Source organism: Oryzias melastigma, linkage group LG1, assembly GCF_002922805.2.
Source record: "Oryzias melastigma strain HK-1 linkage group LG1, ASM292280v2, whole genome shotgun sequence".
In the NCBI taxonomy this organism is placed as follows: domain Eukaryota; kingdom Metazoa; phylum Chordata; class Actinopteri; order Beloniformes; family Adrianichthyidae; genus Oryzias; species Oryzias melastigma.
In genome coordinates, this window is record NC_050512.1 from 25,918,982 (window position 1) to 25,942,062 (window position 23,081).

The 23,081-nt window shown below is 38.4% G+C and overlaps 1 protein-coding gene across 1 annotated transcript in view; it reads left to right on the plus strand.

Moving 5' to 3' along the window:
* The window catches only part of sorcs3 (sortilin related VPS10 domain containing receptor 3), a 287,365-nt gene that overhangs the window by 242,833 nt on the left and 21,451 nt on the right, over positions 1 to 23,081 (plus strand). The window contains exons 17-22 of the mRNA XM_024289874.2: positions 1,828 to 1,941; positions 3,023 to 3,194; positions 16,070 to 16,256; positions 18,793 to 18,926; positions 21,941 to 22,064; positions 22,409 to 22,521. Of these exons, the coding sequence (XP_024145642.1) occupies positions 1,828 to 1,941; positions 3,023 to 3,194; positions 16,070 to 16,256; positions 18,793 to 18,926; positions 21,941 to 22,064; positions 22,409 to 22,521 (844 nt within the window). The remainder of the gene's footprint in view (positions 1 to 1,827; positions 1,942 to 3,022; positions 3,195 to 16,069; positions 16,257 to 18,792; positions 18,927 to 21,940; positions 22,065 to 22,408; positions 22,522 to 23,081) is intronic.

A 23,081-nucleotide genomic window follows, 5' to 3' on the forward strand; every position in this document is an offset into this window, starting at 1 on the left:
GTACTGTGTGCACAGGCTCCGCCCACTTGTCCCTAACCTTTTCACAAGTTGCTGTTTGGGATTAAGTTTGGTTTTGTTTTACATCCATAGAGGTAAACTTCCCTGGTTGTTCAAAAGTGTTTTTTTTCAACCAAACTCAAACATTAATAATAAAAAATAATATTTTTAAAATAACATTTTTCTGTTCAATAGAGTTCTTGAAAGTTTCTCAGAATTAACATTATGAATCAGCAAAAATTTGGCATTGTTTTTGTTCTTTATTCATTTAGCTTTTAGTTTTTAAAATTATATATATATATATATATGTGGGTGTGTGTAAATGACCGAGATACATCAGTCAGAAAACTGCCCTACAAATAAAGCTTGATTTGGATAGATTTATTCCCTCAAAATCATTATGAAAACAAAACAAAAGGGAAACTTTTATTTCTTTTTTGCAACAATTACTGGATAACAGAAAGAAGAATATGTATTATTTATGCTCCTATTACTTAATTAATAAAGCCATTAGTACACCCAATTCTCTTATTTCAAAACAATACATAGAAAAATTAAATATGCAGTACATAGTCGACACAACACATGCAGATTCCTTCATTTAAATGCATAATATGACTAAAAAATATAGACAAAATTAGCAACATTTCTTATTGCATTTGTGTAATATTACATTTTTAACATTCAAGATATATATTTTTACTGATTTAGCCTTATAGCTTTTAAAGTAAACCAAAAAAGGTTATATATGGATTTATACAAGAGCAAAAAAGAAAAAAAACTGTGATGTTTGTAATTAATGTTGTGTATTAAAATCAATTGAGGGCAGAGTCAAAATCTTAGTTCATTGTGATTAAATTATTATGTTTTTTTTAAGTAATCATATTCCAGATCATCTATAGATAAAGAGTTTTTGAAGGTTAAGAATTGAACAGCAGACATGAGAGAAACATCAGCTTTTTGCTATAAACTTTACATCAAACCGCATCATAATAGTGATTATTTAATCTAACTCAAGGTGTATTAGTTCTCAGTGTTGGAAATTATTTCTATCAAGGATTCACATAAATCCACAATGTCTGCATCAACAGAAACCAAAACAGTTCTAGACAATAAAAATCAGATAAGAAAAATAGATTTATCAAAAGTAACTAAGTATAAAAAGCCACCACAGTTGTCCAGTGGTGGAAACCTGCTGAATATAAAACGTTTTTTGCAGTGAAAGTGTGAACGCCTGCCGTCTTCCTGTTCTGCTTCTGACCATGACTGAAGTTTAGGAATAGTTTCATGAAAAGGTTTGAGCTCTGCAAACCCAGCTGTCCTGCAGAGTTTTACAATCTCACTCAAAATGAGAGTCCATGGAAACCTCCTGACCTGCGCCGGTGCAGCCGGTGAGGTCTGACAGCCTGTTAATGACCAGTTCACACCCTTCTAACCACAGAGTCAAAGTGGACCAGTCAGCACTCATCTTGTTGGTTTTGTTTATTGGTTTTGGCTTCATAATTAACTGATAAATCAATGTCAGCTGCATTATGAGAGTGGACACTCGCTTGCATTGCCGGCTTGCATGTAAATCGTGTGATTGGAAGCTCTGGACGCCGCGTTTACAGTAACAGAGCTGTGTTTGCATGGACACACAGCTTCACCTCACTGCAGTGCATTTGTCAACAGAAGCTCTGATCAATATGTAATAATGATGCGTCTCTGTACCAGGCAGTCCTCTGGTAGCCCACAGATAAGAAATGGATGTGCGGCACACTCTGGGACAATAAGTCCGTTGACACGCCGATATTGATCAGGGTCCTGTGGATGTTGTTTGTTGTGCGACAGTGATTATGGATATGAACGGCGCAGCGACGGAAACTGCCGGCCCTCCTTCTGGTTCAATCCCTACACCGTTTCCAGGAGCTGCAGCCAAGGTCAGAACTTCTTCAACAGCACAGGGTAAGAACTGCGTCCCACCTCTATTCATGTGTCTTTTCCATTGTGCTAATGCCTTTTCTACGTTGTTGTTTTTTTTCCTATGATGGATGCTGATTAGAGGACATCACTAATTACAAAAGACTTAACTGTCCTGACAGATGTAGAATTTCTAAATGAGAATTTATGGTCTAATAGTGCATTCACACCAGACATGATTCGCGGGGCAGGAGCGCCGAGTTTCAACGCTAAGTCAATGTACAAATGTAGTCTAAGGTCTAGCGGGATGATTTTGCCGTTGAGAGCTGCATGGTGGCCAACCAATCAGGGACTTAGCTTTGGGCACGTGATGTTTTCAGGGACTCCATTAAAGGGTAAAAAAATGCAGAGCTCACTATACTGGCCAGTAATAAGTAGCATTCAGATGTGAACAGCAAATTCTAATCATGAATTCTAGAATGCGCCTTACTTCCCCAATGTGAATGTAGCATGAGAAAATGCCACAATCTGTGGATGTTTACAGCTGTTGTCCAAAAAGGACTTAAGAATACTGGATGATTGCAGCATATTTAGAAAAATACAACATTGCGAAGATAGGCATTCCGCCTTAAAACTTAATAGAGCTAACCACAAAAAAAGCCATTTTATGAAAGTTGTTGAAAATTACAGTATGTTATTTGTGATTTGGTTAACGTTGGGGTTTTATATCAAACTATTATTGTTGTGTTTTTGACACTGTTCTTTGGGTTTAAACCTTGTGCTATTCTAGGCATATTTACATTTACAAGTGGGATCATCTGGATGCCACAAGACAGCGCGCTGAACTTTTTATTTTTAAGGATTTTTCATGTTCACTGGTGTCCGTGGCAGACATAAGATCTGATTCACCTTTGTTAAGGGAGGGAACACACATCAATATAAGGGTCGGGTCATCTGGACCCCATAAGATAGCACAAGGCTTAATGCATGCCAATCCATTTAACTACATAACTGAGTAATTATACAAGCCACAGAAACTGTAGTTTTAGGATCAAACACACCCCAGCATGATATGTACATCTTTTGTGAGTTGGCCGTAAGTGCTTGATGGTTTTTGTCTCCTAAGGTATCGTAAAGTGGTGCTAAACAACTGTACCAAAGGAGTCAAAGAGATTTACACAGCCAGAAAGCAGCAGTGCCCCAACAGACCTCCTAAAGGACTTGTGCTGACCACAAAAGACGGCAAGCTCACCGCCAACCGTGGCAGCAACGTCACCTTCCTGGTGCACTTTGACGAGGTAAGAGGACAATCAATAAGACTCTTCTACTGAGGCACTGATTCAGAATTGGCACTTCGTTTATCTTCCCCATCAAAGTGACATCAGAAAGTCATGCAGGTCAAAAGATGTTGAAGGTTGCAGAGGGATGGGAGTGTTCATCTTTAGATCAACAGAAATTAGTTGGGTCTTTAAATATTCTACTTTTATGTCAAATCAGATTAACATCTCACAATATTGGGAGCCCTCAGGGCTCATATCTGGGTCCTCAGTTAGTCTAAATCAGGGGTGTCAAACTCAAGGGGCCAAAATCCAAACCACACCTTAGGTCGCGGGCCAAACAGGATAAACATTTATTGAAAACTCTAAAACTAAAATTTTAAAACTTTGAAACCGTATCTTTTTAAAATAATTATGAACAAGATATATAGCATTACCTGGAATAATGTTACTGTAAATGCTGTAAACTGATTTTGGCCGCTAAAGATGGTAGTGCTGATAGTTGAAGATGCTGAAATTGATAGCTAAAAAGGCTAAAGCTGATAGCTAGTTAAAATATTAGCTAATTTCCAAATTAACCCCCCAAAACAAACAAACAAACAAACAAACAAACAAACAAAAAAAAAAAACAAGCCAAAACAGCTGGCATATAGCTGAAAGCTTAACTTCAAAATGGCCTAAAAATTGGAAAAAAAGCCTAAATCAGACGAAAAAGCTATCATATAAATATTAGCCTGGTTCCAAAACACCCTAAAATATTTTTTTAAAAAGCCGAAATTAGCCAAAACAGCTAGCATATAAATATTAGCCTTATTTCAAAACAGCTTAACAAACTTTAAAAAAAAGCCTAAATTAGCTAAAATAGCTATCATGCAAATATTAGCTAAACTTTCAAAAAGCCTTAATTAGCCAAAACAGCTAGCATGTAGCTGAAATATTAGCTAAACTCCAAAATAGCCCAAAAACAATCTTATTAAATGCAAAAATAGTTCAAAAAGCTAGCAGAATGCCATTTTTAAAAACTTTAAAACCGTAACTTTTTAACATAATTATGAATAAAAAAGGCAGCATTATAATTCCAGAATAAATCAACTTAAACATAAAAACTTTCATTATTTTACTCTCCATAAAAATAGAAAATGTCTAAATTATACAAGATAGAAATAGCCGCAAGATAATATCGGGCCATTAATAACAATAAATTAAAAAGATCAGGAGGGACGGATATCACTACCCAGCAGGCTGGATCCGGCCCCCGGGCCTTGACTTTGACATATGTGGTCTAAATGAATGAAACCACCATGTCTGTCCTTGGTATCTGTTGAACCAAATCATGGCAGAAATTGTGTGTTCTTTCATAAACAAGACAGTTTTGTTGGTTCTACAAGAGGATGTAAAGGCATAAAGAAGATATACTGCATGGAGTCAGAGGGAGCTTTCCTCGGTTTGTGTGCAACTTTGGAAAATATTTAACCCTGAAGGAAAAACTCTAAAGTTTGAGTGATGATTTGTTGGAAAGTAACTGCGCTCTAAAGACTCTCTGAAGTTGAACACAGTCAGTTCCCTCCACATCGCCCACGCAGCGGCTGAGTTAAGAGCTTGAAGCAGAAATAAAAGACCTCACCAGAGACCCTGTTAGCGAGCGAGGCTGTTCTGAGCCAGGCCTGCCAGGCTGCCTGGTCACCAGGAAGCTGCTTCACATGTTTCACGGACAAAGACCGCTCTGCCGATATTAACTGCAGGCTTTAGGGCTTTAGCAACAAGGCTGTTTTCCTGCCACTGCTTTAACAGCTCAGAGTAAGCGCCGGTCCCTCGAGGGCTCGCCAGGGCCCGGTTGTCATATTACAGTGTGATGAGTTCAAGAATCGAGGCTTGTTTTCTTTCATTAAGAGCCAGGCTCTCTGATGGAAAGGGGAGGAAGGTGATAAAGGAAGGATGTGGTTTATCAGAGCGGTTTGATGAGAAAAAAAAGGAATGTAGGGCTTGGGAATCCTTGTGGCATCAAACCAGCTTGAAAAAATACTCATGACCAATTCAGAGTTTAATTTATATTCATGAAGGCCGCAATGGCTGTATTTCTTGGGGTGAGCAAATGACACTAAATAATAAATGAGTGGAAGACTGTGGCTCGCATGCACATTTAAAAATAGTTTGAAAGAGTGAAAAACTGACATGTTTCGGGACGTGACTCCATCTGCACCAGCTCTGTGTTTACTTTTCCAGAACAGACTGCATTTTCACGGAAAAGTCAAACAATTCATTTGACATTCAGCATCAAAGATCCGAGGGATTGTGAAGGGACATTATGTTTGATTTCTGCTTTGCATAATCCAATTAGTCATCACGTTTGCACAAGTATGGAGAAACCTGCAACAAGGTTGATTAGGTAAAAAATGTAGCATAGAAAACTTTGGTCTGGTCAATTTAAACCCACAAACTAATTGGAGAAAAATGCTTAGTGACAAAAGAAGCATGCAACTGCTTCAGTTTGATGTAAGAGGATCAGAAATGGAATGAAGTGGTTTCCTGTTGATTTAATTTGCATCCATTTATAGTAAACGTCATACAGAAGAAGCAAACATGCCAACAAACAACATCATCTTAATTTGTTATTATCCAATCCAACTGAGACTATCGTATCTATGTACAAGCAATAATAGCTAGTTTAGAAACTAAAACTACATCAAGACATATACTTATGGTATTGCCAACCAAGCAAAAGGAAAACCTGAAAAAAACCTCCAGTATAATCGCATTTTGTCCCAACAGTGTTTTTAAAGGACGCGTTTAAACTAGTTGTGGGATTTAGGAAGGTCTCGGTTGAAATTCCATCCGGGTTCATACATGCGTGGGTTTCTTAAGGCACTGACTTCCTCCCACAGTCCAAAAACATAGTTCATTGGTTAATCGCTAGTTCTAAATTGTCCCTAGGTGTGGATGTGTGACTGTGTGGCTCTGTGACTAACTGGCAACCTGTCCAGGGTTTACATGTATGGAGAGAAAATGGACTCTATTTGTGCTGCCGTAATTCTTGATTCGTGACTTGTGTCTGCCTGTTTGTGTGCAACTTTGGATTTGTGTGTGTAATTCTTGATTTGTGACATGCATTTTGTGCTTGGTTTAATGTACTTGCAATTGTGTATTCAGATGTACAAGCACAAAAAGATACTAAAGATACATGGTTTAAATTACAACAGTTTAAGTCCAACTAAGCACCCAAATCTTTAAAAAGTAAACAGGAATCACCTTATAAACACACACAAAACCACATTTATGCACATATCTGATGTGAGACTCTTTTTATGTTTGTGCGTAAGTAATGTGTTTATATGCTGTTAGAGTGCTGGGTCATCAGTTTTCTTTATTAGCTGCTTTGAACTTTCTTAAACATATATGCCCCAATAATTATAATAAAATGGGGCAGAGACAATACGTTTTCTTCTTTCTGTCCCTTTTCATTTTTCATTTCTCAAAAAACAAGATTATTGTAAAACTCCTTTTGTGTGCTTTGGAAATGAAATAAAACACTACTACTACTACTAAAAAAAGTCAAAATATGCGTTTTTAAAACACTTAACACAAAAGTTTCTCCATGCTCATCGCTCCCTTTTCTTTTACTTCGAAGCCTTCACCATGGGGCTCTTCCTTCAAGCTGTCAGTGCAAAGTCCTCCTCGACACCCAGAGAGCGGACAGAGTTGATCAGCCCTTCATCCCGCTCCGCTCTCTGGGTACAGTGAAGGACCTGGTGCTCCTTGCCGCTGCTTTATAAGGGAAGGGGGGGTTACCGTGAGGGAATGATGAGTCAATCAGGTCTACACCCAGCTCTTTAGGAGTATTTTTTTCTTGTTTTGTTTTTTGGAATTTTTGTACATGTGAATACACAATTGCAAATGCATACAGTAAAGCTATGCACAACATGTATCATATGAGTTACAAATCAAGAATTACACACACACATGAATCCAAAGTTACACACAAGTTACCAATCAAGAACTATGCATGGATGAATCGGATGAGTCAATTTTCTCTTCGTAGTAACTCCGCCTTTGGCCAACAGTAGCCGGGACAGGCCCCAGCATCCCCATCTCTCCCAAAGTGATTCTGTGGATCCAAAAAATGGATAGATAAAAACTCATTAGGTTAAAAGAAAAAAACATATTAATGTTTCAGTATTTTTTGTGATTTTGAACAACATATATCTTTTTTTTTTCAAAACCCTTACACACACACACAAAAAAACAGCAAAAGGATACATGTTGCATCATTGTTGCAGTTGAATAAAGATGTGGAAACGTAGAAGTATTACGCGTTACAGTAAAGGCCAGTCTAAGGCTTTTATCAGGCTGACTCATTTCTCCACAGGAATCTCACTTTTGGAGTAAGAACTCTGAAGTTGAACTCCCACACAAGCACGTAAAAGCATTGCTTTCCCTCAGGATGTGGTCAGTTTTGAAAAGTTCATATCAAAAAAATCACAATTTTACCTCAAAAGGAGAAATTTCTCATAAGCAAATCAATCTTTAAATATAGAATCATCTTTCAGTTTGGAGTAAAGAAGAAACTGAATGTGATTCGAAAATGTAAGTAAGTAACAATACATGTTCATACTGAATGTGGCACGTGTGATTTCATGTTTGCAGATTATTCTACACACCAATCTGTTTATTGCTCCACTTTTGTTTATAGCGCATGTGCTCCACTTTAGCTCATGTCTCATTAAAAACAGCTTAAAGCCTTCACCCAGGCTTTATGTTCTTACTATGGCAGCAAATGAAACATTAATGAAGAACACTTCACTGCGTTACAGTTCATATGTTGGATGTATACTTTCTGGTTAATATCAGAGTTTTGAGGATTTTTTCTTTTCAATGATATAAAAATAAAATCAAAGAAGCTCACCAAATCTCCGCCTGTTTAAACATTAAATGCTGCCGCTCAGATGAAGAGGAGCAGAGCCGACTAAATGAAGGGACTTCCTTATTGAGCTGCACTGACTTGTTTTTGAGTTTACGTCTGCCGGCAGGGCTGAAATAAAACACCGTGCCCACTTTGCTCTAGTGCTGGAGTAAGAAAACAACTGTGTCATTAAAGACACTTAAAAAAAAAATGGTAGGGGTGCCATATTTTCTATGGTTTTAAAAGCTCAAAAAGCTTAATTAATATCCATGCTTTGTGCTGGACTCTGGTCATATCTGTCCAAGTGTGGCTGCTGCTGCTTCGCATCACTCAGCAGAATTGTCAAAGCTCAGAGAGCTCCCCGCGTTACAGGTAATTTGTCAGCTTAAATTTTTAACGGCCTCCTCTTTGATCCCGTCGTTCACATTCGGTCTAAAATCTTGTTGCGTTGTTCAATCTTTTTGTAAAAACCTGCTTCTGCCTGAGAACAAAGTTTTGGTGAATTTCCACCCAACTGACAATGTGATTGAACATGACAGACTCACCAAGCTAATGAGGATTCCCACTTAAAATATTAATCTCAGAGTAAAGTTTTCTGCTCTGAGCAGCCGCAGCAGCTGGTTCTGACTGCGGACGGAACACGTTTGGTTTGTTTTCAGCCTTCTTTTGGGTGCTGTTTCCTAATTTGATGCTTTTATGTTTATCTCTCAACTTAATTCACTTCCGTAAAGCTTTAGCCCCAACTGCCCCAATGGATGGATGCGGGCTGTCTGCGGGTAATAAAATGGGCAAACCTGTAGAGGGTAGGGAAGTGGTCCACAGGAAATTTGAAGGTCGTATAGCGCTCGGTGAGCTTGTAGATATTTATTGTTTGCTAATTCTAGTGTTCTGTATATTTTTCTCTTCATGCATTTCTTTTTCTATGGGTGTGCTGCTTGCGACGGGTCATAGCAAACACTTATAAAACAGGGTGAAGTAAAATATGGATTTTTCCTTTTTTCAACCACCCAGAAGTGCTGTTAGTGCTGTTCAAGTGCATGCTCCTTGTACAATAAGAGGATATTTTACAGTGTACTTAGAGTGGACGTCCTACGGACACTTGCGGATCACCTGCACACCCAGTGAGTGCAGGATTTGCTCCGGCTGGTAAGGGGCCAGTACAGGCACCTTGCTAAGAGTGTGGTGTAAGAGCACCGTACGACAACATTCTCCGAATGTTATAAGTACGTGTGACTTACATTATCCTTATAAATACTTCACGGTACATTTACCACACGAATGACAATCATATGTACCATTTTTATGACGTCTCTTAGGTGGTGACAGCAACTTCTAGCGAACTGCAAGACAGTTGTCCTGGTTATTAAAATAATTATGTGTTTTTATGGTATAAGTACCAAATTTGGCATAGATGTACCTTGGGATCCTCTCTTTCAGAAAAAACAGAAACAGAAAATCTGTGTGTGTATATATATATATAATAGTGTTCTACAGGTACCTCTCAACTCAATATTAAAGAGTGTAATTAACGCATGAACACCCCATATTGTTGAAAATTTTTGTAACAACTGAGTGTGTCTTTACAAACGGCTGCCATTTTAGATTTTTCTTGTCGAGACAAGCTTTTCTTAAAGATGGTGCAGCCATGCTAAACTTGGTGCTTGTATCACAAAATTAAAGCTATGTCTGAATTCTTTCTCTACTCGCTATATAGTGCGTTCGCCCTTTTGTAGTGCTGTCCAAATCTACAATTCCACAATCAAGTGCACTAGAAATTTCCCAGAAGTCTTTGCAAAAAAAACTAGTGTGCATTGATGCTCACTACATTAGCGAATGTAGACTACAATGCATTGGGGTCGAATAATTTTTGTGAAAATAAACGTGTAATGTAATTTCTGTTAATAAACCATCAACATTTGCATCGCCAGAACACAGTGGAGTTACAAACAGACGTGAAATGTTTGTATTGATTTGATTTTCACTTCACTGACATCATATTAGAAAAACGGAACTAAAGTAGTGAGCATGGAGTCCAAATTGCTTTTAAAATCCATGACACTATATATAGTATAGTGTTGTTTTTAAGTTACTTATTGCCTGAAAAAAGCTTTTATGAGTCATGTTACCAAAAAAGCTGTTTTTACACTGAAGTTCATGCGGTAAACACCGGAAATTAATCCTGGATTATTAGTCATACTTTAAGCCTTTTTATTTCTTACCATCCATTCCTATTTGCAATCAATTCAACAGCTGAGGAAGTATAACTGCAGAAATGGTGATGTTCTTCTGGCTTCACGCCTGACTCACACCTGGATAAATGTTGGTCTTCTGAGTCCAAACTCCTCTCAGCCTGAATGACAGCGCTGTCTTTGTGAACCCAAACAATGATGCGTGCGGTTCAGCTCGGCCCAGAGGGACGCACAGACACAAAGAGTGACATTTAGAGCGACGGGTCGGAGACGCTCTCATGCAAATTAGCGAGTCCCAGCGTGGCTGCAATGTATGAGAAGAGTGGAAATGAATGAAGCGCAGTCAGTGAAAAGAGCTCTACATTAGCGCCACCAAGCCGGAGTGTTGTTCGTGTGCCAGCTCATTACAGCCTTTAACAATTCCTGTGCTGTCAAACGCTGTCCTCCATTCTTTCATGCCTTTTATCAAAGGTGTTGTGTTTTCCATGCAGAGATGAGGAATAACCTCCTGCGCTCCCAGAAAGAAGACGCTCAGGTGTGGAGCTAAAGAGCAACAGCGAGTGAACAATGGATTCATTTGTTTGTTAGTTTTATTGTGTGCTTTGGCAGAGGCTGCATGCTAATTCAGCGCTACAAATAAAGATCCCTGCAGCCCTGGATGGGGTGTGGGGGTGTGTGGGGGGTAAGGAGTTCAGCCACCAACACCCTGCAAGCAGCAGATGTGATTCCCACAGCTAAAATCGTGCACACCGTGCACACATCCACACACATTCGCAAAACATGGTTTTCTCACGAATACAACAACCACAAACACATTGAAAGGAAAGCAAGAAATGTGATATTCGGAGTACACATCTTAAAACTTAAACATCCTCGTTATTAAATGTAAAGTTAGCGGCAACTTTGAGGAAAGCTAAGAAAGGAGCGTGTTTACCAGTGTGTTGCATCATCACGCCAAAAATCCTCAGCTGGACTTTTAAAAGCAAAGTTTTAAACTGGGTCCTCTTTAATGTGTGTGTTTTTTTTTTCAACAAGATGTCATGTTCTCAACTTGTTAGTACACATGCTAATACTGTATAGTTCAGATGTAATCTGCCCGTTTTACTGTGAAAATACACGTGTAAATGCTGACAGACTAAGGTGTTCGAGTTATAGAGAGAAAATAAACTCAGTCCGATTTGTGTGGCGTACTTCCTGATTGATGTGAAAGTCTCACCACAGATACGTGCGTAACTGAGGTTTTATGTGTCCGTAACAAGTGATTCAATTGTTATTTTTAAAGATTCAAATGTGCTATTAGTTTCAGGCTGTTGTAATTTGTGTAATTTGCATGGGTAAATTGTATTTTTTTTAATTTAGTCATTTTTCAACTAATGCGCAAAACATTAGTTACAAATCAGGAATTATTCACACACAAATGCTAAGTTAAGCACAAATCAAGAATTAGGTATGCACTAATTTTAAGTTACACACAAATCCAAAGTTACGCACAAATCAGCAATTCCACACGCACAAATACTTAGTTACGCTCAAATTAAGAATTATGCACGCGCAAATTAAAAGTTAGGCACAAACCAACAATTAGGTATGCACAAATTTGAAGTTACACACAAATGCAAAGTTACGCACAAATCAGGAATTACATATTTACAAATCCTAAATTACGCACAAATCAGGAATTGCACATTCACAAATCCTAAATTACGCACAAATCAGGAATTGCACATTCACAAATCCTAAATTACGCACAAATCAGGAATTACGTATGCACAAATTTTAAGTTACTCACAAATACAAGGTTACGCACAAATCAGAAATTGCGCATGCACAAATCCTAAATTATGCTTAAATTAAAAATTGTTCACGCACAAATCCTAAGTTAAGCACAAATCAAGTATTACCTATGCACAAATCCTAAGTTATGCTTAAAGTAAGAATTATGTACGCACAAATTAAAAGCTAAGCACAAATCCTAAATTACACACAAACAAGAATTACGCACATATAGATCAGGGTGATATTTATTTATGTCCATATCAAATATCCTTGCAAAAAAGTTGTGTTATTGGTGTTTTCAACATGTTTCCTGGTCATTTTTTCTCATGAGAGACATAGAGAAAAGAAAATTAAGCTTAAAGCAGCTTTCCTGAGATTTTCATTATTCAAATCATTTTGACCAGGAGCAGACGAAAAAATGACATTTAAAAATAAGAGAATACACGAGTACGTTTGACGGTGCCGGATTGTGTTTTTACCAAACTCCTTCATCAGTTTGTGTCAAACATCTGTATCATCAAAGATGCAGTCACTAATTTCCCTTAGTCTCCTGGTGATGTGAAAGTGGGTTATAAAGCAACTGCTGGCATAAATGTGTGGGCAGATGTTTGTTTCCAAGTGTCATGTATTTATGGGGCCAGGTACTTTTTCTGACCTCACAGAACAAACGAGAATATGAAATGTCTGAAAGCTGTGACTTATTAATAACTCCACTTTCAGTTTTAGAAAGGTTGGAGTAATGTCTGTAGTTGCTCGTTGCTCCATCACATGAAGCTGCTGTGGCAGACTGTTAGGCAACATCTCTTCACACTCATCCATCTGCTCCAACATGGAGGTCACCATGAGTCCAGCCACAAACAGAGCTCCACGCAGACCAGCTGGACCACAATCTACAACAGAATCACTAATAAAAAATGTTTTTCATTTTTAGAATATTTTTGAAAATGTTTCTATGGATGTTTTTACAACAAATGAATAAAAGAGCCAACGGATAATTCAATTTATTTGGAATTGCCTTTAACTTTTAGTTATACCAGGAGCAGAAATGCTCAATAAATCCAGTTATCAACCTCTATGTAGTCCTTCCTAACCATCAGATGCATGAAAAAACTTGATCTTTTTCTTTATATTAACCATTTCTGTTTAAAGAAAGAAAAATGTTCTTTTTCAGCTGCATACAAACTAGGCAAAGATTGGCAACAAAAAGGAAGAACAACAACTTCGATTTTGGTTCACAGTTTAGTCACCTCCCGCCTCGATTATTGTAATTCCCTCCTCTATGGTCTCCCTAACAAAACCCTCAATAAATTACAACTGGTCCAGAATTCAGCTGCCCGTATAATCTCCAGGACTTCAACCTATGACCACATCACCCCTGTCCTCCAGCAATTGCACTGGCTCCCAATTACATCCAGAATTCAGTTCAAACTCCTCCTTCTGACCTTTAAAGCCCTCCATAATCTGGCACCTCCTTACCTCTCTGATCTCCTCCAAATTTACTCCCCCCGTCGTTCTCTCCGGTCATCTTCTTCTCTCCAGCTCTCTGTACCTCCTGCGCGCATGGTCACTATGGGGAGCCGAGCCTTCAGTCGGTCGGCTCCCAAACTCTGGAACTCTCTCCCACCTGAACTACGCAATATTGTCTCCCTACCAATTTTCAAATCCCATCTAAAAACTCACCTGTTTAAATCTGCCTTCTCACTTTGATTTTCTGTGTATTCTTGCTGACTTATTTATTTTTTATATAATTTTATTGTGCTCTGTTTTTATGTCTATTTATTCTGTTTTATCATGTACAGTGTCCTTGGGTGACATGAAAGGCGCTTTAAATAAAATGTATTATTATTATTATTAACACTGCAGTCGCATGGCAGCATTATGACAAAGCTCTTTTGTTTAACTACGATGAAGGGTCTTTAGTTTGCCTTTATTTTTTTTTTATTTTTTATTCAGCAGTCAGCAAACGTGATAATTTTGAAAAGAGGAACAAGTTAAAGAAATTAAAAATATTAACTTCATTACTATCAGCTGAAGTTTCTGGCATCGCCAGAATCCAGATTTTAGCAGGAAAAGGCTTTTGGGATGCAGATGCTGGTCGATGCAGCGGCAGATGTAGAAAAATCTACACATTTTCTTGTTTTCAGAGTTCAGAAACACTGTAGTTACAAGAGCTGCTCTTCTGGGGCAGCATAACCAAACTAACCAATGACCACGTTTACTTGATTATTTTTATTTCATTTTACCAGGAAATCCCACTGAGATCTATTTTTAAAGGGAGACCTTGGATGAAAGGCCTTATAATGACTAATCTTTGAATTTTCTTGTGATTTTAGCACATTTATTTATAATTTAAGCATATAAAAGCAGTAGACATTCCTAGTCTTTTTCAAAGTTACGGCCTCAAGCTTTGGCTTGTTTTTTTTTTTCATTTTTTAAATTTCTTCCCCAACTCTAAAAGCCTTAAGGATCAGCATTCATATGTTTGTCCTGCACCAGAGTTCAGATGAGCTGAAAGAAGAAGTCTGAGGGAGGAAATTAATTCTGCTGTGAACCAAACAGATGAGTGTGAAAGCTCTCTTACATTTAACCCCAGATTCCTCATGAACGCTGAAGAAGCTGAATCTGCTCTAAAAAATGTAATAAATTAGTGGATCTAATTTCTGCTATGATGCTGCTCCTTGAATATAATTCTGTCAGAATGATCCACACTTTGAGACCTGAATGAAGTCCTGCTGTTTGTAACACTGGACTTGGTGTCCTGGTACTCTGTACTTATCAGAGTACCAGGAAAACAAATCATTTCTACAATATGGTCTAACTTTGATAGTCTTCCTTTTTTTACCTTTTTAGTTTGAGTTTTGTAATTGGGAGTGGCCTTTGTTTACATGCTGAGCTGATGTAAAGGCTTAATTCAGTTAAACTCAATTCAATTGTATTTATATAGCCCGATATCACAAAAAGAAAATGCCTCATTGGGCTTCACGCCAGTAATTTTACAGAAGCAGGTTGGTTATAATATATAAACAATAGCTGATTGCTCAACTAAATTAAACAGACTAAATAAAACTGGTTATCCCTATCCTTAGACCCTCCTTCTCGGTAAGGAAGAACTAAGAAACCTTAGGGATGTCCACATGAAGGAGAGATCCTATCCCAGGATGGACATGCGATTTACCAGGACTATGAAAGAGGAATTAGCTAATCTAACAATATAACTATGTATGTGAATAGAGTTCAGTCAGATGGGACAGAGAGACAGGTAGGGGAGTGAGAAAGAGGAACAACATGTGAATCCCACTGCACCAACCAGAAGTATAGAGAATGAAATACAATAAATATTAAGGAATAAAGGAGAAGTTAAATAAATAGGAATAGATAACAGAACTCCAGAGCTGATGTGGATAAAAATGATGATAGAAAATCTAACATTTTTAGCGTATCAAAATTAATCTAAACCCACAGGAGCTACAGCAGAGAGAATCGCTGCAAGGGCCCGGTTTACCAAACCAACTCCCCTGAGCTGAGTTCCAGGGAGAAATGTGTGTAATGAAACTCCACCTGGTTGCAATAAGGTCCAAATGTTCGGGACTCAGTCAGGCTGTACACAATGTGGTGCTTTTCAAAAAAATAAATCTGCCTTCAGAAGTCTGAAAGAAGTTTTAAAAAGAAAATTTGATGAATATTTTGTGCCTAAATTAAAAAAAAAAAGAAGTTGAAGTGTAGTTAGTTGTAAGGTGATGGTCTCTGTGTCAGGAAAAGGTCAGCCTAAAGTGCCGGAGGTCAAGCTTGGTAAAACCTCATAAGATAGTATAACACAATAAAGGATGATGACATACATGACCAAATGTTAACAAATTGAAGACCAAGATCTTGAATAGATTGAGGACAAATTGCCTAAAGAAAAAAACAGTCGAAGAAATTTCATAGGTTGAAAACGGTGCTAAAATGATAATTTCATAAATCCACATTTGAGTTGTTTAAAATGTATTGCAGCTTTTCTCTAAATGAATTGTCATCGCCTTCTTGCTTTTCAGGGCGACTCCATGCGGACCAACATCCAGCTGGATTTTGGCGATGGCACAGCCGTTTCTTACTCCAACTTGAGCTGGACTGAGGAGGGGATCAAGCACGCATACAAGTCAGCGGGAATCTTTCGGGTCACAGCGCTTGCAGAAAATACTCTCGGTTATGACTCGACAACGCTGTTCCTGCATGTCACTTGTAAGTCTGATTGAAACTAATGTTCAGAGAACTTTAAGGTCTAGAGGCTTTCTGAAGGTCTCATGATCCTCCAGTCCAGATGCCAACCTCCATTAAGTTTTCACTGCATCTCTTTCTCTCATATTGAAATCAGCTGTTTGCAGACTTAAACTGATTTAGTAGTTCAGAGAAAACTTGCAAACTTTTCCTGATCAAAGAGTAATAACAGAACGCAAAACAGAAGGCCTATTTTTCCCAGACTATTCATAGAAAATGTTGAAAAAAGGTAGATTGTTGGGTTGGTTTTCTCTGCATTACACATGTCAGAAGCCGCAGTTGGTCTTATCAAAGAAAAAAAAAATTAAATTGTCACTATAGCTGAGAACAGGCAGTGCTTTATTTGGATGTTTCCATTGTTTTTAGTGGCACATCAGCCAGTTGATTTAATGCTTTATATCTCTCTTTCAGTCTGTGTTCTCTTACTTCCTTAACAGCACATTCTTGTTCCCTAGTCGTTGCATGTTTACGTTTGGGATCCCTCCACGTCACTTTTTGATGTTTTGGATGTCCCCAACTGGCGTGCTGGCTGTTCCCATTACGTCACGGGTCCCCAACCTTTGGGCTGCGAGCTGTCCCGGTACCCTAACCTGGTTCCGGTTCATGTCCAGTGCCGTGTCTAGAGTCTAAAGCTACAGACACACCGTGTGACATGGTTAGCCCATGATGTTCACACTGGACAAGCAGGGAGAGGCTTCCTCTTTTTTTTTTTCTTGCTAGTACTTACTGGCACATATCAGCTACCTACAGTTGAAAGAGGCTAATTGCAAAAATGTTGAAGTGGTGCAAATCTTGCTCCAGTCTTTTATTTTCTTTCACAGCTCTATTCTGATATATGAAAGACTTGGTGTCTTGTGATCAATTTTAAAATGGTTGACCCTATCAGGAATTAAAAAGGGACACCATCAACACAGGGCCATCCCTGGGGGTAGGCGAATAAGGCGGCCGTCTAGGGCACCATCTCCTGAATGGGGCGCCAAATTGTTATTATCTTTTTTTTCAGTTTGACACACCACTCATTTCCTGTAAAATGTGTAAAAATGTAATAATTAAAACCATAAATGAAATAACTCAAAAGTTTTGAATCACGTTTTGCCTTGGGCGCCATGCAGCCCAGGGCTGGGCCTGCATCCATTCATCTCTACCAAATCCAAGTCCCCGATTTTTTAAAGTTCAACCTGGTTTAACTTTCAACACAAACTCAATGGTTTTGTACGTGGAGCCCAAAAATAATCTATGCATAAATTTAAGACTTTTGAACACGGAGGACCAAAATGCGCACTTTGGGGTGTTAACGTTGATTTTTGAACGTACACTACCAAGGGCGTTTTGATCACGAGCGATGTCAGTTACACCCTCTCTAGTTCTGACTGTGCTCTGAAAGACAGGGATAACCAGCCCCTATGAGTACACTTTGAAGTGACTTTAGAATAGGAGTTAGGCATGTGAGAGCTGTTCAAAAGTGCATCACTTTTTATTTTTGACTCGTGGTAATACACACCTACTTAAATTTAAAACTGCCACTTTCAAGCAAGAATCTCCAAATTAGGCCTCATTAGGAAGAGTTTAACTCTTAAAAAAAGAACAGCTGTGCATGGAGGGGCCACAGTTGCCTAGAGATGAGTACTTCTGCCAGATTTCTGAAGTTAAAAAGCATTTATAACAGAAATTCACTTCAAGTTGATGGTAAAAGTACACTTTGATTCCAGAGGAAAAAAAACGGTACACAGAAAACGGGAGAAATTTGTCACATCAATGTGTGCAAAAAAACAGAGAAAGACTCAAATGAAAAGCATAGAGTCACCTACAAACACTTAATAATCATGAGGTCACAACTGGATGGGTGTAAAAATAAACCAGAGACCAAGATCACACAAACTCGCAGTCTTTCATCTTCTGCCTTTACGGCGAGCGCATCAAGCCTGTTTCTACGAACATGACGCACACGGTCTCATTTGGGAAGTCTAGCTCACTTAGTGACACTAAACTGAAGCAAAAGTCTCATTACTCCATGCTCTAATGTCTGTTTGTTGCAGAATTCAAACAGCTGCTCCTGAATTTCCATCCATCACTTCTTCTTAATGCACTCTGAGGTTTTTTTTTCTCTGCACCTGGATCTTTTTGGGAGTTGATGTATTTGTTCGCAAAGTGTTTGCATCCATCCATTTTTCTCACTCTCCTCTGGTGCTGGTACGGGGGCGGAGGTTGGGTCCTTTCACAGAATGCAGCAGACAAGATGAAGAGAAACGGCCCGGACGCGCTGACAGTTTACCGCAGAGCAAACACTCAGACTCACAGCCGCGTTCACACCTCTGGATTATTTATCATTCAGCCTGCGGTCTTTGCACTGTGGGATGAAACCCGCCTGTATCAACCTTTCAAATAAAAGTCATCGCTCTGCTCGCAGCAACAAGCTTCGCCCTCAATGTTCTTTGAATCTGCCGTTTAGTTCTTTTGTGTCTGAAAACAAACAGACTGTTTGGTGGTGTTCCTCTCACAGGTCCGGTGGAGCACGTCCAGCTTCTCGCCCCATTTGTGGTCATCAGAAACAAGGAGGTGAACATCACAGCGGTGGTTCTTCCTATCCAGCCGCGCACCGTCACCTACTTCTGGTGGCTCGGCAACAACACGGAGGTAACTGTTGGGTTACAGCAAAACATAATCAATACTTTTGTTGAAGCACTGAAAAAGTGCTTTTGTCTGATTGCTCCTTAAAAGGAAGTCATCAGAAGAGTAAAAAGGCACAAGATGGTCACTGATTTTAAAACTTTCACAAAAAAGGTTAAAGGTGAAAAAATAACTATGATGTTCATTCAGACTGTTTTATGGGAGCATTATGGTTTTGGGTAGGCAATGAGGCAATTATTTTGTGAAATTGGGCTGTATATATATATATAATTAAATTGAACTGATTTGTTTATTTTAGTGTGTTTTGAGTTAAAAACTATCTTAATGGTGTATTGTTGCCCTGCTATGTAATACTGATTGTCTCTGACAAAATCGCTAAATATACAAACAATTCATAAAAAAGGAAATTGTAATTGAGAATCTGAAACCTTTTGCCCTAACAAGACTAAAACAAGTAATTCTACAAGAAAATAGGGAGAGGGAAGTTTATTAGTATATCACTTTTCATGTACAAAAACAATTAAAAGTGCTTTAATGAAAAGAAATACCTAAAAAAAAAACATATGTAGGCTTAAAGGGCCCATACCATGAAAAACTACCTTTTCTACCTTGTAGAAACATTATGATTCAAGTCGGCTTAAGATAAAAGCATGAACTAGTTTCCCCGTGTCCTGCTTAGACATCAGATCTTTAGTCCTCAAATTATTTTTAAAATGATATTAGGCCGATTTTGTGACTGCCCTTAATGTGTTTATCAAGAGGTTGGAAGGACTCCACTTAGCCAGAGTAACATCAAAACCAATAGCTTTTGGCTGTGTGACAAAACAGGACTTAAGATTTAGTAAAAATGCAAAAATAAAATTCAAGTTTAAAGGTCCACAAAGTCTAATGGAAAATTAAACTCAGTGATTTTTGTCAAAGTAAAACCACGACTGGACAAGAGCAACACTTTTTTTTCAATTGCTAAAACACATTTTCTGAAACATAAGACTAATTTCATTAAACACCATTTTCAAAACACAAGTTAAAAATACAAAACACTGAATTCCTGTGTCAAAAACTTACTCTGAGGTCATGAAGACTGTTGTATACGCAAACACAACACACTACACAACAAAACACTTAACATTGTTCACAAAATAGTTTATTAAAATGGTACCCCACCGCTTCCTTAAAAAAAATAGAATAAAATAGTTTTCAGGATTTTTTTTTTTTTGCTGTAAATCTAAGTTCACATTTATGGATCTTGTGAGCCTGATCCAGCCTTGACAAGACAGAATTGGAATGTCATTACAAGCCATGTCCACGGCCTGCAGCTGGTAATCCCACATGTTTATAGTTGTCTTTCATAAAACCTTCCAAGGCCAGGCAGAAAAAAAATGATTCTTAAACTGGATTAAGGAATAGAGGACAAGGTGGAAGAAAACTAAAACAAACTGGATTGATGTTGAGCTGCTGTATGATGAGCAGACTCTTGAAAATGGACCAAAACTTCTCTGTCATTTTCTTGTTGAATGTCCAAATCAATGATGCCAGTGTACAGCTTGAACCCACAGAGTTGAGGTTTGACCATTTGACCCCCTTCCCTCGTGGTCATTCCATAAACCAACAAATGGTGAAAAACTAATTCCTGTTCTCTGTCTGGGTCCAGATCTTGGTGCAGGTCTTCCTCTGTTATCCATCTTTGAAAAGCTGCTCAGTTGTTCTTGAACTGCCCTTATAATCACTGCAGTTCAATTTCAACAAGTGTCTTCAGTTTTGACCGCTTGTGTGTTGATGGTGATCACTGTGTTGTAGCAGAGTTTGAGTTTTGCCTCTTTGTGCAAACTTTTTGCACCTTGTGGGTTGTGAATGTCAACTGCTTTAAAAGTGGTAACATGTCATGTGTCCTGCAAAGCGTAGACTCAACGTTTTGCGAACTGCGTTCTAACAGCTAATTATTGTGTTTTAGGTTTAGACCAAAGAGTGATGTTTTTAAGAAAAAGAGTTAAAACACTTTATCGACTGGTTTGGAGACTTAGTGTTTTAGCAACTGGGAAAACTGCAATAGACTCTTATCATTTCTTTTGCAGCAAAAATGTGGCTTGCTTCAGTATTATATTACTCCCAACACTATAATAAACTGGTTGATAAACATAATCAGTGTTAAAAGATTAAAAAAAAAAAACAAACTGCAGTTTAATGGAGGAAGGTGTGGCACAGGGGTAAATATACAAGAGACACAAAAGTAGGATCAACAGTTAAATGTTGTCTTTTTTTTAACCTTTTTTTTTAGTCTTTATTGTTTTGCACAAATAAAATGCATAAAAAGAAAGTCAAGTACAGTGCAGGGGGAGGTAAAAAACCCAAATGGCTTATTTAAGGCTTCCACCCAATAGAATCAAACATATAAAATAAGTATCTGTCATAAATACATGTATATTCCAAAAGCTTTTAAAGGTAAAAGTGGCAATATGTATATTAATTGTGTAAAAACAGCAGTAAAATTAATTAGTTTAATAGCAGAAAACATAAATACACACTCTATAAAATAACACTATTGGGGATAAAAGTGAGAAACATTTTTAAGACATTATGACCCATGACCAAACAAGTACATCTTGGTACAGAAAATATTCAAACAAATATAGGAAGACTCTATGCAAACATGAATTAAATGATTTTTCAAAAATATTTTACAACTCTTTGAAGAATTGCAGATTTTTTATTGCATAAGAGAATTTATTCAAAAGTTTTGCCAGAAATCTAATTGAAAACTGACCTCAAGAAGTGAGAAACTTTATGGGTTAAATGAGAACGGAGCTGCAAAATAACCATAAAATATGCTGAGAGCTGCTCAGGCATATCCCCTTCATGAAAAATAATATTATATGTAAAAACACAGATTTGAAAAGTAATCATAAAAAATTACAAATGATTAGGTTTGGAAGTGTAGCTGCAGAAACAAAAACTTTTCTGTGTGGAAATTCTAAGCATCTCAGATAGAGGTGTTATCCACCTTTGTGACCTTGTGCCTACAGCCCCTGATAACGCTGGATGGGAGTATCTCCTACACCTTCAGGAGTGAAGGAATGCATACCATCACTGTCCAAGTATCTGCAGCCAACACCATCCTGCAGGACACCAAGACCATAGCAGTCAAAGGTCAGTAAAGTCACGGAAAGAGCTGCATAATATCTAATGCCATAAATGTACCACCATACAGTTGAGATGTCTGAAGAACATGTCCTTATTTGAGGTGATCAAGCCGCAAGTAAAAGTTAAATATAGTGATTTATTACCTGAGGACGAACTTATGTAGAGCTGTGACATTTTCTAATTTTAAAGAAGTGCATTTGCTGCATGTTGCCAAAGGGAACAGAGAGGGAAATGAGAAACTTCTTTTTCATCAGCTGTTAAGTACCTTAAAACTCAGTTGGAGGAAAATGACAGTTACCCCGAGATCAGCGCGCATTAATAGCTGAATTTCCCTCGACTCTCCTCAACAGAATTCTTCAAATCTCTACTTTTATCTTTCTCCCCGAATCTGGACGAGTTTAACCCCGACATCCCTGAGTGGAGGCAGGATGTGGGGAGAGTAATTAAGAAGGCTCTGCTCCAAGTGAGTGATTTTCATTTCCACCGTCCTTCCATCTTTGTCTTGTGCCATCTTCGCTCTCCATCCTTCCTCTTCCTCATCCTCATCACTCCGCTTCTTCACAATTACCTCGCGAGAAAAACCTTTGCTGCCCGACACTCAGAACTCAGCCATGCGCCAAGAGAGCGCCCCCGGGCCACCGTGCGATTCATCATCAGACAGGTGTGAAGACGCCCCTCCCCTCCCTGGATGATGGCAGCGATTCCTTCATTTTAAAAGTCGCAGATGAAATGATCTCAGAACTTCATGCTCAAGGGTTTCTGCGGACGCCTGAGAGTAACGACGCCTGTCACTTTGCATTAATGTGTGCGTGCACACTCCATTATGTGTTATCGGCTGACCCCACTGGTTAAGTACCACTCGACTGTATTTCAGTGGGCCTGGAGCCATCTTAGCAGCATATTGAGCCTTTGAGCAGCAGGTTGAGGCTTTTGGATGAATATTTTACAAATTCAGAGGAAACTTCATCACGTGTGCTAAAACTGTATAATTTTAGGCCACATCGTCCATTAGTGACAAGCTTT